Raw genomic sequence first — 16,741 nt, 5'->3', positions numbered from 1 at the left:
CCTTTGTCACACAGCTCGCAACAAACAAAAATCTTGGCTCATTAGAACATAAGGGCCTTTTGGGGGTGTGGGGGAGGGATGCCTGTACACAAAAATACAAGCATTCCAATGGGAAGGGGTAAGTTAGCCATGATTCTCACCCGCAAGAGGCGATAAAGCCGGCAAGCAGTCCAATGGAATGGATTAAGTAACCCATGATCCTCTCTGGCAGGATGCAAAAAAGCCAACAAGTAGTATAGAGGGGAGGGGCAAAATTACCCACAATCCTCTCTGACAAGATGCAAAAAAGCCAACAAGTAGTATAGAGGGGAGGGGTAAAATTACCCATAATCCTCTCTGGCAAGATGCAAAAATGCCAACAAGTAGTATAGAGGGGAGGGGCAAATATTACCCATAACCCTCTCCGGCAAGATGTAAAAAAGTGAACAAGTAGTATAGAGGGGAGGGGCAAAATTACCCATGATGCTCTCTGGCATGATGTGGAGAAAGTTGGCAAGCAGTCAGACGGGATGGGCAAAATTACCCACGATCCTCACTGGCACGATGAGAAAAAGCCAGCAAGTAGTCCACTGGGATGAGCAAAGTTACCCATGATTCTCCCCAGCAAGATGTGACAAAACCAACATTTTTGTCCAAAGGGAGTGTAGCACACAGTTTACCCATTTAAACAGCAAAGCCCCACTGGTGACTTTAGCCAGCAGGCTCTGTGTTTTCAGTCCAGGCTTGCTAACCGCTAACGTACCAGCTGCTCCCAGACACTCCATCCCTTTGATGCTTGTACCAGCAGCTGCAGCAGTCGCCCAGGGTTAAATCAGCCAACAGAGCTTTTCTTTGCTTGTCTTTTTGCATACGCTGTATGACTTTGCAGTTATTTCGCTTACTGGCAGTTGTTCTGCCATGCTGCAGTCGGGCAGTTATCTAGACATGCTACTTTTGATCGAAGCACGTCTGTCTTATCGCGTCAGTTTTCAAACAACTCTGTCAACGTTTTTTATGAACGGCACCCTTCTCGTTTGACCTGTCTGTCCTGATAAATGATTCCACTTTACATCTTGTGTACGCCCAATCACCCTTCGTGCCCGGTGAATAATTTAAGCTAAGATTCTGTTCACTAACAGGGTGGCACCATTCAGCGGTGCATCATGGGAATATAAAATGGCCGGTATGAACATATTTAATGACTGTAAGTGAACAAAATCAAACCTACAGTTTTCTGGATGTGAGTTTCTGTATGGGGCCACATACCTCTGGGACCCGGGTTCAAGTCTCCGCCTGGGTCACATGTGTGCCGAGTTTGCATGTTCTCCCCATGTCGTCGTGGGGTTTCCTCCGGGTACTCAGGTTTCCCCCCACAGTCCAAAAACATGCTGAGGCTAATTGGAGTTGCTAAATTGCCCGTACGAATGCATGTGTGAGTGAATGGTGTATGAGTGTGCCCTGCGATGGGCTGGCCCCCCATCCTGGGTTGTTCCCTGCCTCATGCCCATTGCTTCCGGGATAGGCAGGTAATATGGACCCTCACGACCCAGTAGGATAAGCGGTTTGGAAAATGGATGGATGGATCGATGGATAGATGGATGGATGGATGGATGGATGGATGGATGGATGGATGGAGTTTCTGTATTGTGATTGCAGTACACATACCATTAATCACCACGCTGTTTGTGGTGGTGCAGCAGAGTGATGTTGGCCTAACCGGTATGGGTCTGGTCCAGCGTTGACAAGGTAAGTCTGATCGTTGTCTGAAGAACACTGGAAGGTCTGAGTGATGCATGAACGTAGCCCACATGCTTTTAGAATCTGTTGTGCCTGTTCTTTTATGGACCACAGGCAGCCCAGGAATAGCAGGAGAGACAGTTGTGAACCAGGGTGACATCTGTGCCCTCTGGGTAGAACATGCCCACGCAGGTGGAGCGTCCTCGTGGATGAAGCTCTGGAGAGTTCCGTGGATGTCTGCTTCAATTTGCTTCCCTCATACTGTAGGCCTGACCTGTACCCCTTTAGGATGAATATCTTGCTCCGACTCCTGCTGGAACATATATAAACATAGGTGGAATGAATCTGAACATACACTGAACAAGCGTTAACATATACGGACACAAAGCAATTGCTTTACGTGTATTTTATACCGTCAAATCCATACAATTCTTCAGCCATTGTGCATTGAGTCTTGGAAATATGAACAAGTGCACATGTGCTTTAAAACTATGTGTTTAACATTCCGCTAAATGAAGCTGAGATGTATGAAGTGAAATTCTCAATTGTCCGCACGTTGACGTAACTGAGCAGTAACCTGAATGGAGAAACATGGTTCTTCTGGATGGTGGACAGACCCAGGGCATAGTGTCTGGAAAGTGAAAAAGGGGGGGGGGGGGAGTTTAACGGCCCTCTCGGGATGTTCCTGGAAGGTGAAAGGAATAGCATATTAAACTTACACAAACCCACGAGAGCCCGACCTCTGCATCTGCATTCTCACATACCACCCCCCCAAAGAATATAGTACAGAATTATATATAGCACCATATAAAATTGTAGGTGTGTGTGTGCTATGTGAGGTGTCCTTTGACTCCACTCGCTCCTTCCCAAGTCCGCCTCCCCCAAAAAACACTCATTCAGAAATGCAGTTGGACCACAGTTAAACTGAATGTGTATAATATGGAGGTATGGTTGTGCAGGGGCGCAGAAACCCTGGGTCACCTTGCCTCCCCCCCACTAGGGATTTTGCCCCAACAGTCAATTTTGGGGGCTCAATAGAATGGTATCCATGCCCTTCTGCTGCCCCTTAGTGTTCAAGGTTATGTTTTGCGTACGGCCCTATTGATTCATGACAAAGAAAACCTTCAGTGTTTCTCAATGCCAAAAATGCAAAGGTCGTACTTGGCAATCATACAGTACTTGGTCTTGGCAAGACTTTGCTAATGTGCCTTCCAAGAATGAACTTCGGGACGCAACAAATCATAGGATCAGTCTCATTTGGTTGAAGATGCAACTAATCCATGATATCTGGGGCGGAGCAAGAATGGCATCCGGCAGTCTTCACCATCCTCTCTTCTTCCGTTCTTGAGTACTGGAACTGGTTTTTGGCAAAAGAAGGTGACGTGAAACGGATGCACGAGACCGTAAGTATGGTCGAGTACACATATTGAGAAACTCCTTTTCAGAGCAGAGGGGGGAGTGTGCGGTTATCGAACTCACCAATCCAAAGGCAGCTTGCTGACTTCTGGCCAATAAGCAAGAGGTATGTTGGCACGCAGCACACAAACTCGGCCGTGCTGTACGCTGACGACGGTCAGCACAAAAACGGACGAATCAGCTGCACTCTGAGTTTAAAGACACCCTCAACACTGCGCCATGTCTCTGCGAGCGCTGGCCTGCCCATCGTGCTCGAGCTCCCTTCAGCTCCTTCGTATAAGAGTCGTATGCAGAATCGGCCGTGTTATCTGTCAGTCATAAGCAAGGAGCACCGGAGCAAAGGAGGCCTCCGTTCAACCACATGCTAGTACCATATATCAATATCGCCTCCTCAAGGCCCTGATGTGGAAAGCCTTATGTAACAACCCATCAAATATTCATGAAGATAAATGAGCATGTGCTACACTTATAAATTTAATTTAATTTAAAAGGTCTAGTAAAAAAAAAAGTCCTTCAGGACAAAGTTTATTTGCTAAAAATAACATATTATAACTCATTTTAAACACGACTGCTGGGCGACACCTTATATGAAAATCAGGGCCTGTGACCTTGGATGGGGCCTGGGCACGGAGTTACGTTCCGGTTTAATGCACGGGCCCCTCTTCGTCGTCATGCTCTAAGAAGTCATCCCCATCCTTGGCGAGAGACAGAGATTTTGCGTAAGTGGCCAAAGAAGCGACGCTCATTGAGGATTAGCGGTAAGACCGACTGCTCAGTGGTGACTGGAACGCAGCCCTCTGGGTTTGCATCCCAGGATGTTTATAGGATGAAGCTGCACTTCGTACGCACTGGCTAAGACCTGAGCATCCCACGAAGTACCCCGAGGGAACTCAAGAGCACGTGATTCTTTACAAGCCGAACTTGTTAAGAAAAACACAATCGAATGGTAGCAGCTGTGTTCCATCTAAGTTTATCGCTCTTTGTAAGCTTGCAAAATTCTTATAGCAACGCAGCTGCTAGAAGTCTTGTGAAAATTACAACAGGCTTCTACAGTAAATCCTGATGCAGGTCTTTAAGACGACAAATTAAAAGCCTATAACTTTAATTTGCAAAAGATTAAAATCAGATTTGTTTTGGAATAAATTCACCCCATTTGAGCCTTCAGTGGTATTTATGTGCTTAAACGTACATGCAAATTTATGGTCCGGGTGAGTATTGAGTTTAAGACCGGATTGATTTGTAAACAAGCGGTTACTGTGGGGAGTACGGTTTGATTAAGCTCGATGACGGCTTTTGAGATTTTCTGTTGCCCATGAGAACAACGTCCTGTCTTGACATCAAGCTAACATTAATTTCAACCACAGACTTATGACTTTGTAAATGCGACAACTGTAAAGTGTGAGATCTACAGTCACACTTTCACTGCCCCACGAAGAAGTCGTGCACTTTACGTACACAGGAATCACGCAGATTATGTGGTCATGTTTATATGGAAAAATCAACCTACGGGGGTCACATTAACTTACAGTTAAGATGATTTATGACCATTACACATACAAAATATATTCACTTTATCCTTCCCCTGGAATAGAATTTAATAAGATCTATGAAAATATAGAATTGAACCCATTTAGATAAACCCAAGTATCATATTTTCCATGGCTCCCATTTAAATGACAATTTCATTTTATTGTGAGTTTCATTTAATAGTATTTACCGTGTCAAAAATGTTACAGATATATTTGTCAGCAGACGCAGTTCATGAGCTAGACAGTAAACAATCATTTTCTTGGAGTATTAATGGATAATTGTTTAAAGGAGATGGCTAATTCATCAGAATTATTAACTCAAGCTCATGCGCATTCCTTATGGGAGCAGTTGTTCCCATTGCTTTTCAATGACCTTATCTACTGCACACCCATTTTACATATAATGCCTTTTCTGTCCCACCACCCAATCGTGCAGATGGTAGCAGGAGTAGGAAGATGGATAATCTGATGGATTATTCCGCAGAATTGGCGGGTTTAGCTATACTGCAGACGGAACATTGCATTGAAGTCCAGGCCTTGTCTGATTTGCACCTCCCTCTGGTTGTCGATGTAAAACATGACACTGCATCACGCTGTATAAAGCAGCAGGTGATTAACAATCCCAGAATGCAAAGCTATTCAACTCTGGACCCCATAAGTTTATTTTGCATGCCAAACGTCCTCTTATACAATGACCACAACAGGCTGATATAACATGAGGGAATCACCCAATAGGTGTCATTAAAATAACTCGTACAGGTCTGCAGGATTGTCCTTGCCAGCCTTGGGAGATACCATGAACATTTCCAAGAGATATCCTTGGACAAGACTCTGAATCATGCGACTTACAGTATCAAAGGAACCTTCGATATTTCTTGGCCACTTGTCTGTACGTAAGTTTCAGCGGAAGTTAAAAGCGTCGGAAAACTCCGGAAAACAAAGTACAGACTCCAGACATGTGAGATGCAATTCTGGGTGTGCTTGCGTTTGCCGTCTGTAAAAGATGGTGGACGAATGAGAGAGTGGGCAGCAAAGCAGGTGGCATTTGGAGTGAAGAGGAACGCCGTCCGTGAGTCCAAGAGCAGTAATGCTAAGTGCTTTTTAGCCTTTAGTTAGCGACTCCTGCTTTCGCTAACCGGACATGTCAACAATGCAACACACAACCTCATCGAGGCTAATAATGCTTTCAAGTTGCCATGAGATTCATGACGTACTCTGTAAAGACGACGCTTTTGTGTTTGAGCTACATGAACATACATTTCAGATGCACGTAATGTGTTTCATTGAGGTGTCATTAAATATGAGCACCCAGGAGGCATTTACATTACACTAGCTCTCCATGCCCAAGGCGCAGGTGTAAGGCTATGATGTCATTTGATAATGCGACATGGCTTTGCAACAAGTCGCCATGCATCAGTCGGGTTTGCTTTGGCCGATCACCAAAAAGGAGACCTCGTACCATGCTTTCCATTTCCGGAATCCCATTCGAGCGACAATCCCACTTTCTCTCGGCTGACATGCATCTCAAATGGCATCAGCGAAACCAAGGTATCTTAACCCCCCCCCCCCCCCCCCCCATGGTGGCAGGAAGCCTTCGAAGGCCAGGACGCAGTCTGATGATGCGGCGAGACCTTCAGAGATGGACCTTGTGTGCGCGTTACTCTTAACAAACAGGAAAATTTTGAAGTACCGCGTCACGCCCCACTGTGGGGCCTAAAATTGGTATCTTCCCTCTGCGTGGAGCGCTGCCGTCGCTGGGGGGCGTCCCCGTGGGCCCGCCTCTCAGCAGGAAGTGCGGGAAGCGGCCCACTTTCAAACGTCACCCCCCCAGCTTCAGGGCATATCGCCCGGGGTCCTACGTTACCCCCGTTTCCTATTCATTTATCTATTTATAGTTTTATGGCCATTGTAATGTCATGCCACACGAGCCTAATAGGGGACTCCATGGCGGAGAGGGAAGGCTCTGCTTTCCATTCCGCTTTCCGAACACGCGTCTGCGCCCGTTATCCCCCCGTGCGCTCCACAGAGGCGAACGGCCCTCCTCGGCATCTAAAAGAGGAGGAGATGGAGGGTAGAGGAGGAGCACCGGGTAGAGGAGGACCGCCAGGAGACGGCCAGCAAGCTGGCTGCTCGATCCTTTCAGGAACTGCTGTTTGCGGTCATGTTCTCTTTCTCCGACCCTTAAATGCGCCCGCGTGCGCCGAGAAGCGTCCGCTCACAGAATTTTAAAATACTCCCAGCGCTATTTTATATATATTTATATATTACATATATTTTTTTTCCTCGGTGTGTACCGAATACAGGCTGGAAGCAGTCACGCAGCTGTTTCCATGGCAATATCTATCTGTGAGGAGAATTCATTAACCCTTTCCGGTGGGGTTTACTCGCAGAAAATTCCATGCAGCATACAGATCAGCGGCCCGGCAGGACTGGTTTCGACTGGTTTCGACTGGTATTGACTCCCTCTCTCGCAGGTGAAGACATCTCCTGTTCGTTCAGCTGTCAAGGATGGCTGTTTAAATCCACATGTGTTCCTGCCCCTAATACTCTCAAACCATTATTGCTGGCAGTGTTTATAGGTCTTGAAAATGGCGCACAGCCCAGCGATTAATGATTCCCAAATACAGTACGGCGTGTGGCTGCTGTTCCCATAACCACTCTCCTTGTTCCGGACGTCCTGATTGAAGGCTACGCTTCCAGGTCGACAGCAGCCCCAGTGATATCATGAATTCTGCCCCACGCTCATTGATAAAAGTGAGACCGCTGATGGCGATGGAGTGAAAAGGGGAAATATACCACAACAACTGGCGAAAACGAAAAAGGTAATCATCAATCCGGAAACCGACGGACACCATTGGCCCTGTCCGGCGAGGATTGTCAGGCAGGGACCCGACCTGTCTGGGTAACACTGTCTCGGCTGCCTTTACACGTCATGCTCACACGGACCCTTCATAAAGCGATTCATCTCCCCACAGAACATAGGACTGAAGAAGTCTCTAATAAAAACACCAAGAGGTCAATAAGATAGGGCGGCAATCCCCCCCCCCCCCCCTCCCAACCCACCGAAACTTGATCTCGTGAAAAGCGTACATACAACTCACTTATTAGAAAGGCTCACCTGGTAATGAGACTAGGTAACGCATCCCGACAGATATCCAAGTTGCTGAGATACGTAAAAATAAAAAAACGGTAATTTGCGCAAGCTCTAAAATTCGCTTAATTCAAAAACTGTGTGATAGCTCGGCCAATTGGATCCAGCAGCCACGGTCAGGTGACCCCCCGCCAAAACATAATCCAAATTAAGCCAAACTTATTCCAATATCTTTGAAAAAATGTACAAAGCAGAACTAGCAGAGATGTAACCGTTTCAGGAGGAAAATAAAGACTAAAGATCAACCAGTAAGTTCTCTCCCCCTCTCTCTCAGGAAAAAAGCCATGACTGTTCTTGGGCAATATGTAAAAATAATGCATTTTCATCTCTCCATTAACCCCGAACACTAAACAACCAACTAAAAACGGTCCTGTTCACCTCTCTGGGGTCTGACCAAATTAAACACGAGACATTAACGGCAATTACATCTGCGAACTAGCTGTTTGGCTAACCGGAGGAAACATATGCATCTTACGATGCATAAGGAGGAAATGACTGACAGAAATTTACATTCACTCTGCATATCAGCTGGCAGACGCCGAGGACAATATATTAGCTTGTTGGATTTTAAATGGACGAAATAAATATATTTTTTTAATTTGTCAGTCTCAGCAGGCAGCATTTTGTGAAACCTCTTTAGGACCAAAACTGGTCACTGTGCATTGGATTATGTATGAACTGCAGGGCTGTAAGCAAATCATTGCCATATCATCACCGGGCCAAATCTGCTGAAATTCTGACTATGGAAAACAGATACTGGGGTTAAACATTAATGAGAAAATGATTCCAAGGTCTTCCCTGGATGTGAACGGTTTTGTATATTTACTTAATGGAAGAATGTTTCAGTATTTCAGCTGTTTTTTTTTTTTTTTTACGAACCACTGGAGAAGTCCCCCCCCCCCCCCCCCCCCCCCCCCCCCAGCGGAAGAAGAGGCAAAAGTGTGGATGTAGCCTGTGACGATTTTTTTTTTTATAAGCAATAAATGTTAATCCTTGCGTTAAGTTTGTTTTAAGGTGTCTCCAGATCGATATATTTTATGCTGCACATAAAGTGGGGGGGGGAGGCAATTTAAAATTAAAGGTCACCATGGAATTTCCTCCGCAATTTCCTCTCAAGCGTCACGGAATTCATTTAAAACTGTGTCACAGTGGAAACAGGGCGAGGGTTTTCTGCCCCTGCCACGGCGCGGCGGAAAGCGAGATGTGGTCGCAACGTGTTCTTAAAATATGCAGGATTCTTAAAATATCACGGATCTTGGCGAAGTAAAGGGTTAGCCTACCTTTTACATTAATCTCTAGTAACGCTTGGCAAAACGGAAGACGCTTCCTTTTGCCATTTCCAAAGGACACAGAGGCCACAGCACACGGCCGGCAAGTAAGTTGGAAAGGGTGAGCTGTAATGGGAAAGAGAGCAGGAGGGAGGCGGGACGCACTGGGAGCGACTGGAAGGCATGGATGTATTTAGCGTGTGATGCTATTTATATTTGAGGGGTGAAGCTGACCTAGTAACTCGCACGCCTTATGCAACATGTGAGTGGGAAATAAGGGACATGCCCCGCCCACATCTTGGGGGCACAGCCAATCAGAACCAGCAGCCACGGTCAGGTGACCCCCCTCCACCCCGCAAGAGGCACGCTGGCTTCCCGTCCGCAGAGAGCAGGCTCAGGGGATACGTCTGGCACGCCACCTGGCCGCACTGTCTCATCTGATATGGTCCCGCGGGCTCCCCTCCGGCACAGCGCGAGCTCGGCATCCCAAAGCAGGCGGGAACAGGGCGCGATTCGCCAATGCCCGTCTACGCGGGAATGTCAGATGTGAAGCGCATGCTGGCGCGCAAGGGGAAAACCTGGATCAGATGAGATCAGGTTCTATGGTGCTACCGGGACCGAGTGACCAGTTTGATCTGATGTTGGCACATGTGTGTGTATGGGGGGGGGGGTGGGGGGGGGTGGTAATGTAACCATCAAATATAAGAGCGATGCTCAAGGACGACCCTCGGGGGACATTTTACCTAATCAACCAGATGTCTCCTCAATTCCCCCGAAAACTAGAATTGTCAAGCATCATCATACCCTTGGGCTTCTAGAATTCTTCAGCCAACAAGTTCAAAGGAGTTCAGCAGTAAACAGATCACTTATTCCTGCTATATTAAAACACAACTATATTTAAACTGTATTCTAGGCATGGTGAACTTGTTGAAAGCGACAGTTTTCTGTTTTCTTTTTCCGTTGCCAGAAGGCGTAAGGAGGACAAGACGATATAAACACACAATGCATTACTATTTCTGCATATCGAGTGGTGATTCCCTTCCAAAACATCTCAGTTTTGCACGAGTTATGTCATAAATACATATGAATGCTTAAAAAAAACACTGTATTCGCATATAATGCAATCGCATCTGTAACGTCAACAGTTTTAGTCGTCATCAGAATTTCAGGGTCAGATCACAAGTGTTACCCCAGGCCACTAAATACAGAAATATTTCCCTGCAATGCATTGCACGTGAGTTTGACATGCGACGGCTTCACAGCCACACAGCTCTGCCTGAGTCTCAAATTAGCATTTGTTTTTCAGCTCGCGCACATTTTGGCCCTCGTACAACTACCCTAAAGCCGTGATTTTAAAAAACACAGTCAAATAATGAGGGCAGGACCAGCTTTCTTATAAAATAATTCTTCTTAGAAAATTGCTGCCTTTATTAGTATTCCAGGGTCAGAATTTGGGGGGGGGGGGGTTCACCACATAACAACAAGCTGCAAACAAACAAGGGACTGTGATGTTTCTCTCTCTCTCTCACTCACTCTCTTTCTCTCTCCCTCCAAACAGCAGGCTGCGATTTTGCCTTGAGTCAGCAAACTCAGGTGCTTTCATCTGTTCACCATTTTGTGTTGAGGAAGTTATACAAAATCTCCTACAAAACAGACAAGAGTGAACACATCACAAAAACCACCGGCACACACCCCCCGCCCCCCCCCCCCATGTCTCCCCTACCAAACACACACACACCTCACCGCTGTGCATGAAAAATGAAAATTGACATTACATTGTTCCTCCCTCCTGGAATTGAAGAAGGCCCTGACATCATCGCATCAGGCGAGAGCACAGGCTTGCCGTTGGCGAGTCGGGCTGCTCTCGCGAGCAGCAGATGCACAGTGAGCATCCACCTAGCAGGACCAGCACTGAAGTTTCAGGAGGTGCGGGATTAAACGTCACACCGAGACATTTTGGAGATTCGTTATAAGTGTTTTTTTTTAACACATTTTATAAGGATTTAACGGATTCATTGATAATCAACATCAGTGTCTTCAGCGATGGTGTTTCCTGGAACCATGCATTTGTGGAGAGCCCCTATGATCGAGGATCCCCTGTTGGTCACAAACAGTCACTGATTTTTGGGGATGAGTATGTGTGTGTGTGTGTGTGTGGGGGGGCGGGGGGGGAGTCCCAGGAACAACACAACCCCAGTTGTGAATCATTCTCACTGGATATACATCTTACTAGAAGTTCTCTCCGTAGAATTTCATTCTTTTCATATTGGTCATAAAGTGACTGTTGATCTATAAACTTACACGGTACTATTATGTTCCTTAGGAACATAGATGCCGCATCTCCATGTTGTTCACCTGTCATGCAGTGTTAGACAGAGGTGGAGATTTCAGGCCCAGAGAGTACAAATCCAGACCGATATTTTGATTCAACCAACCAGTTGAGTACTCTGTGACTGTCACTCTTTATACTCAACTGTTTGGTTGAATCAAAATATTGGTCCGGATTTGTACTCTCTGGACCTGAAGTCTCCACCTCTGGTCTTAGATTCTTCACAATGAATATTGCCTCCAAGGTGATCTTTCGGTTAAATACGATGCTTGTTAAACAGAGGGTTCTATACCCATCCAACAGCTGGTGAGGCACCACATCTATGGGCACGGGAAATGTTTCTGTAGGTTCCGCTTCGTGAATGGAAGTCATTCCTTTGGTCAGTGTACTTAAACCGAAATCTCTAGCAAAATATTGCCTGCAAATGAACTAAGTCTGTTAATCAACTGTCCTCAGTAGGAGAGAGGATAAAGTCTACGTGTTATAAGGGGATGGGTCTTAAAAGCCTTCATCTTGCTGTTGAAATATAGTCTGACGCTCCTGCGATGTATCATGATCATATTGTAGCAACAGCAGACAGACCGTTATAGCTTTTGCCAACCCGGAAGTTGTCGCAAACACTGGCGAACTTAATGAACCATTAATGCCTTTTTTATTCACACTTTGTATTCTTAAAAACGAAAAGTTGCAGTGTGGATACGGCCACACGATGTATCTCCTGAGAAGCTTGGTGGCCTGTTTAAAGTGTGATCGAGATGGGTTCACGAAGCTCGACTGGGGGGGACGGTGCCGTCGGTGAACGTGAAAAACGACAACGTAAGCATTTTGAAGTTAATGAATGCGTGGGTCTGGATTAATTGCAGTGAATGAAGAGCAGAGTGCTTGCTGACGCTGATTAAGATCGCAGTTTTCTATCGACTGATCTGACAATGTGGTCTCCGCTATTATAGATTAGCTGTTTTAACACTTTTTTTTGTTTGTTTCGCAAACGTTACCTTCGCCGCTCGTGGGGCCAGGGCGACTGAAAAGGGACAGGAAACCCCTCGTTTTCCCAAAGTTAGGCTGCAGCAATCGGTGTCACCCCAGCCTCGTGTCAGGTTGAACATATCAACTTCCCCACCCATTTTTGTACTCTTGAAGTTGTAGCACCATTTTTTTTTTCAAAAGCACAGCTTGTTGACGCGGCACTGGAGCCGGCGATGCCAGCGTTTATGTGGGTGGCAGCTGAGGAATTGCTTCTCGTCTGACCGCCCACCTTAGCCTAGTCGAGACCCTCAGATTCTTGGACGACGGCGCCGCCCTTGTGGAAGTGGCTGCTCCTGACGCCACGGTTGTCAGAATCAAGCAGAACTTCCATTCCCAGAACGTCATGCTGTTATGTCTGTGTCACAATCAGCCATACACGTCTTTTCCCACAACCCCTGGCAACAATTGCTGACCCTTGTCTATTAGTGATTCGCTTGTCCCTCCTGAAGCGTTATTAATATCCACCCCCACGTTTAACAGAGTAAGCTGTGCTCAGCATCGTCCTCTACCGTGTAATGTCTTGAACGCTTACACCTCCCGACCGTGCGTAGCTTCTGAAGCTTCCTGTCTGCCTGTCTGCCAGTTGTCCCTCTTGATCTGCACACGTTCCGCTTCATCTTCGCCCTGCATGTTACTTTCCAATGCGCCACATATCTCTCAGAATAAGGGTTAACTGCCAGGATCAGTAAGGGTCGTCTGAGAAAATATGGATGGAAATATGTCACCCCCCCCTCCCGGCAGCCACATCTCTGGCCATATAAACAGAATCCGCATTTTGACATACTTTTCGAATGCAGACAGAGAATTATAAATATTGCAGCATGTAGTAAGCTGTATGCAGGGAAACACGGTACATTATTGCTCTGGACTTGTAATCACCTGTTCAGATTAGCTGTTCATAGATCTGACCCCCCCAATATTTGAAGGTCTTAAATATTCCCATATTTGGCACAGTATCCTTATATTGTTGTTTTTTAATTAATTTTATTAGAGGTATTAGCAGTGATTATACAGATGATTTCTTGACAGAATATTTCGTAAGTCTAATGCGTGTAATGGGCTCACTCGACTATTATTCGGCTTTTGACTGGAGGTTTGCATGGGAATGGCAACCTGTGCAGGGAAGGTGCGTGATGCACACACAGTATATATCCGCACAGAAGCGCATTTGCTCTTTAAATGTCTTCGCACTTAGCCTCCGAAGCACTCCTGCTCTGCATCACCGCTCGCGCGGTTGCTAAGCAACTGGCCAGCACATAGATTCCTACAGAAAGGCTCGCCTCCCGAATAAAATACCCCCCGATCGCGCGTGCATTTAGTATGTACATATGAGCATGTTTCATAAAGAAGACCCAGGTGACACCAAATTGTGTGCATGCATCGCCTTTACGCGCGAAGTTACACAAAGACAGCCAGACTGCTGGTGCGCACATGCAGGCGATGTTCGCATGGCAGCGCGCGCATGTGAAACGGAATATGTGACAATAATTAATATGAATACATGAAACATACATTGCACGGTAAATCATCTTTTCGAACATCGAAGTTGGCGCCTTATTGGCATATATGCGTAGAAATGCACCCGAATACACTCACAGTAATTTAATGGATTGTAGGAAGAATCGTCCCTAAACGCATCGTTTCTCTTCATTCCTTCGCGATCGGGAGCGCGGACAGGTTGCGTTCTTCTTCGTTAGCTTTCAATATTCTTTTATCGACATCAAGGTTTTATTCAACGCCTTTTTAACGTCGGCCTGCTCTTTGGTGTGCTTTATTTCCGATTTTGCCGGACTGGAAGTTTCATGCATTCAGTTTTTTATAGGCTGATTTAGACACAGCTTTTGTCGTACTGTGCCATCATTTCGTTTGTGTATCATTTCATTCTGAAGAGCAGCACAACTTGCTAAGGCTTTGAATCGGGAGAATAAGCGCTGGAACACGGAAAGAGACCGGGCTTTCTATTTGGCTAGCGTTTTGGGCACCAGTTTCAACCGAATCTATATAAAACTGAAAAAATTAAAGAAAAGCTCTATTTTTCTGTTTGTTCCCCATTTATCGTCCATTTATATATTTATTTATTTTGTCAAAGGGTTAATATTACCTACTCTGACGTCTGCATCTGATATTTTCTTCTGCTTTTTTTCCAATGTGCAATTTTTTTCCCTAGGTGCTTTGCGTACAGAGGAGTAGAACCTGTATCATCAGCAGCAATAATAAGGGAATGCAGATTTCTTTTTTTTTATTTTTTACCAACCGCACCCCCACCCCCATCACCAAACGTTTACATCTGAAGGAAAAAAGTGCTTAAACACAGCACACACAGAGGAGCAATCCCCCCGCGCAGAATCGTCGTTGGAACTATGACTCTTCTGCAGATTTGGACTGGCAAATTGCAGCAGCCAGAATACCGTCCGTAAGGCGCTGCTGGTTTTTGTTTGTACATATTTTTTTTTTTGGTCTTTGTTTTATCTTTTCGGCCTTTTGTACATTTTCTCTTCATTTTGAACTTACTGGAACTTTCGAAAGTGTTATTTATTTTGAGCAAGATGCCTGCTCTTCTGGTGTTGGTCGAAGGGGTCTGTGACCTGCACGGGTTTCCTTAGCTAGGAAGACGACTGTGCCAAATTAGAGCTTTATACATATATTATGTATATTTTATAGAAACGTTTATATATGTATATTCGCCAACTATTGTATTCCGGCCAGTTCATCGCCTGTATATTTTATTTTACGTCTCAGGTGGATTTTTCAGTTATTTATTTATTTGTTTGTTTGTTTATTTATTTATTTGCCGAGGACCACAGGCGGTTGGATTACTAAAACTGTATACAAGGATTTGTGGAAATGTTGGGTCCTCAAGAAGATAAATTATGTGGAATTGTCTCAGCATTGGCGGCTCTCTCCCTCGTCTGTTTTGCTCAAAGGTGAGAAAACGTCTTAAAAAAAATTATATATATATATATATATATATATATATATATATATATATATATATATATATATATATATATATAATACTTTTTGTAATTATGCCAATTGATTACGAATGTAAACACATACAGTCGGGTGTTTAAGAGCATCACCGTTCCCCTGACGGCACTCTGGCACATACAATTGGGTTTGGATACATATCAACAATTTTCTTGAAATTTACACCCGATGCGCGCCCCTGTGTGAGCGAGCGCGCATAATATGTTTCATAAAACATGAAACACTTACACCTTAATACACTTACACCTTAATACCAAGCGTATTCGGGCGTAATACCTATTGATAAAAACACAGTTGTACGTGACTCGGATATAGTAGACTTGGAATATTTCAATAATTATCTACGATTTTATTTGTTTCGTTATATATATATATATATATTATATATATATATATATATATATGACAGAAGTGAATTAAATCCCACATGTCAGTCTGAGTCTCTCAGCATAACGGTAATGGTTTTTGTTGCGAACCATTTTTTGAATAATTGCATGTAGTAACCCCCCCCCCCACCAAAAAAGATTTCCTCTTTTCCCACCCCCCCCCCCACCCCTTCCAAATGTGTCATACAATTGCATTGTATTAATTACAACCCCGATTGCTACGCATATGTTTTTTTATAAGCGGTTATTAAACCACATTTTTTTATTTGCTTCGTTAAACCTAGTCGATGTCATGCTTTTAAAAAGAAAAACTGCGATTATAGTTGATAGAGACACATTTCTAAATGTGCCATGGATTACGCACGTCGTATGTGGAAAAGGCACCTGTAAACCCAGAAGCAATAGAATACAAAGTAACCTACGACCAAAAAGGAACAAATTTGCATCGCCACCGACGATATTATCAGTACATACTGAATTGGTATGAGCGTGAATGGACTGGCAGGCCACGGACTGTACAGTGGTCATCAAATGACTTAAGTCTAATGCTTTTTTTTGGTTGCATTTTGAACAGAACACAACATCCGCCCAATAATCAAAGAAGGATGACTCAAAACTGAAAATGTCTTCCATTTTTTGAAATGTCGATTGCTCTCTGTAAGGCACGGCATTTCCCCTCCCGCTCTTTCGTTTTACATAGAACACAGCTGTTTTAACTTTATGAGATGAAAACTTAATGAGGCACGCCTTGGGGTATCGTAATAATGTAAATTATTAAGGCTCACTGTGCTTATGCGAATCCAAACAAGGAGCAGAACACAGAAGGACGTGTCAAAAGGCGCGTCTGCATTTTCATATTTATGCCTGACATGTCGCTTTCTTTGTTTTTTTTCTGTGATGAAAAATAACACTACACCGAGATTAGAGGG

The 16,741-nt window shown here is 44.8% G+C and overlaps 1 protein-coding gene and 1 long non-coding RNA gene across 4 annotated transcripts in view; one reads left to right on the top strand and one right to left on the bottom strand.

Moving 5' to 3' along the window:
* Window positions 1-799: 799 nt before the first annotated feature.
* LOC125721822 (uncharacterized) lies at window positions 800-9,202 on the bottom strand. 2 transcript variants are annotated; one of them, XR_007385978.1, is made up of 3 exons: window positions 9,093-9,202; window positions 2,283-2,401; window positions 800-2,026 (listed from the first exon to the last, which is right to left on the bottom strand). It is a non-coding gene; the product is annotated as an uncharacterized LOC125721822 (long non-coding RNA). The 2 variants fall into 2 exon arrangements; XR_007385977.1 differs by having other exon boundaries at window positions 2,283-2,347; window positions 9,093-9,200.
* Window positions 9,203-11,997: 2,795 nt separating this feature from the next.
* gabrb4 (gamma-aminobutyric acid type A receptor subunit beta4) overlaps window positions 11,998-16,741 on the top strand; it is a 57,945-nt gene continuing 53,201 nt past the window's right edge. The window contains exons 1-2 of one of the 2 annotated variants that reach the window (XM_048998098.1): window positions 11,998-12,225; window positions 14,603-15,359. In XM_048998098.1, the coding sequence (XP_048854055.1) occupies window positions 15,280-15,359 (80 nt within the window). In that variant the 5' untranslated portion in view covers window positions 11,998-12,225; window positions 14,603-15,279. Of the gene's footprint in view, window positions 12,226-14,080; window positions 15,360-16,741 lie in introns of those variants that run through there. The other variant, XM_048998099.1, reaches the window with a different exon arrangement.

This window comes from Brienomyrus brachyistius, unplaced genomic scaffold (assembly GCF_023856365.1).
Source record: "Brienomyrus brachyistius isolate T26 unplaced genomic scaffold, BBRACH_0.4 scaffold35, whole genome shotgun sequence".
Lineage (NCBI taxonomy): Eukaryota > Metazoa > Chordata > Actinopteri > Osteoglossiformes > Mormyridae > Brienomyrus > Brienomyrus brachyistius.
The sequence above is the reverse complement of the archived record's forward strand: the minus strand, read 5'-3'. Positions and strand labels throughout refer to the sequence as shown.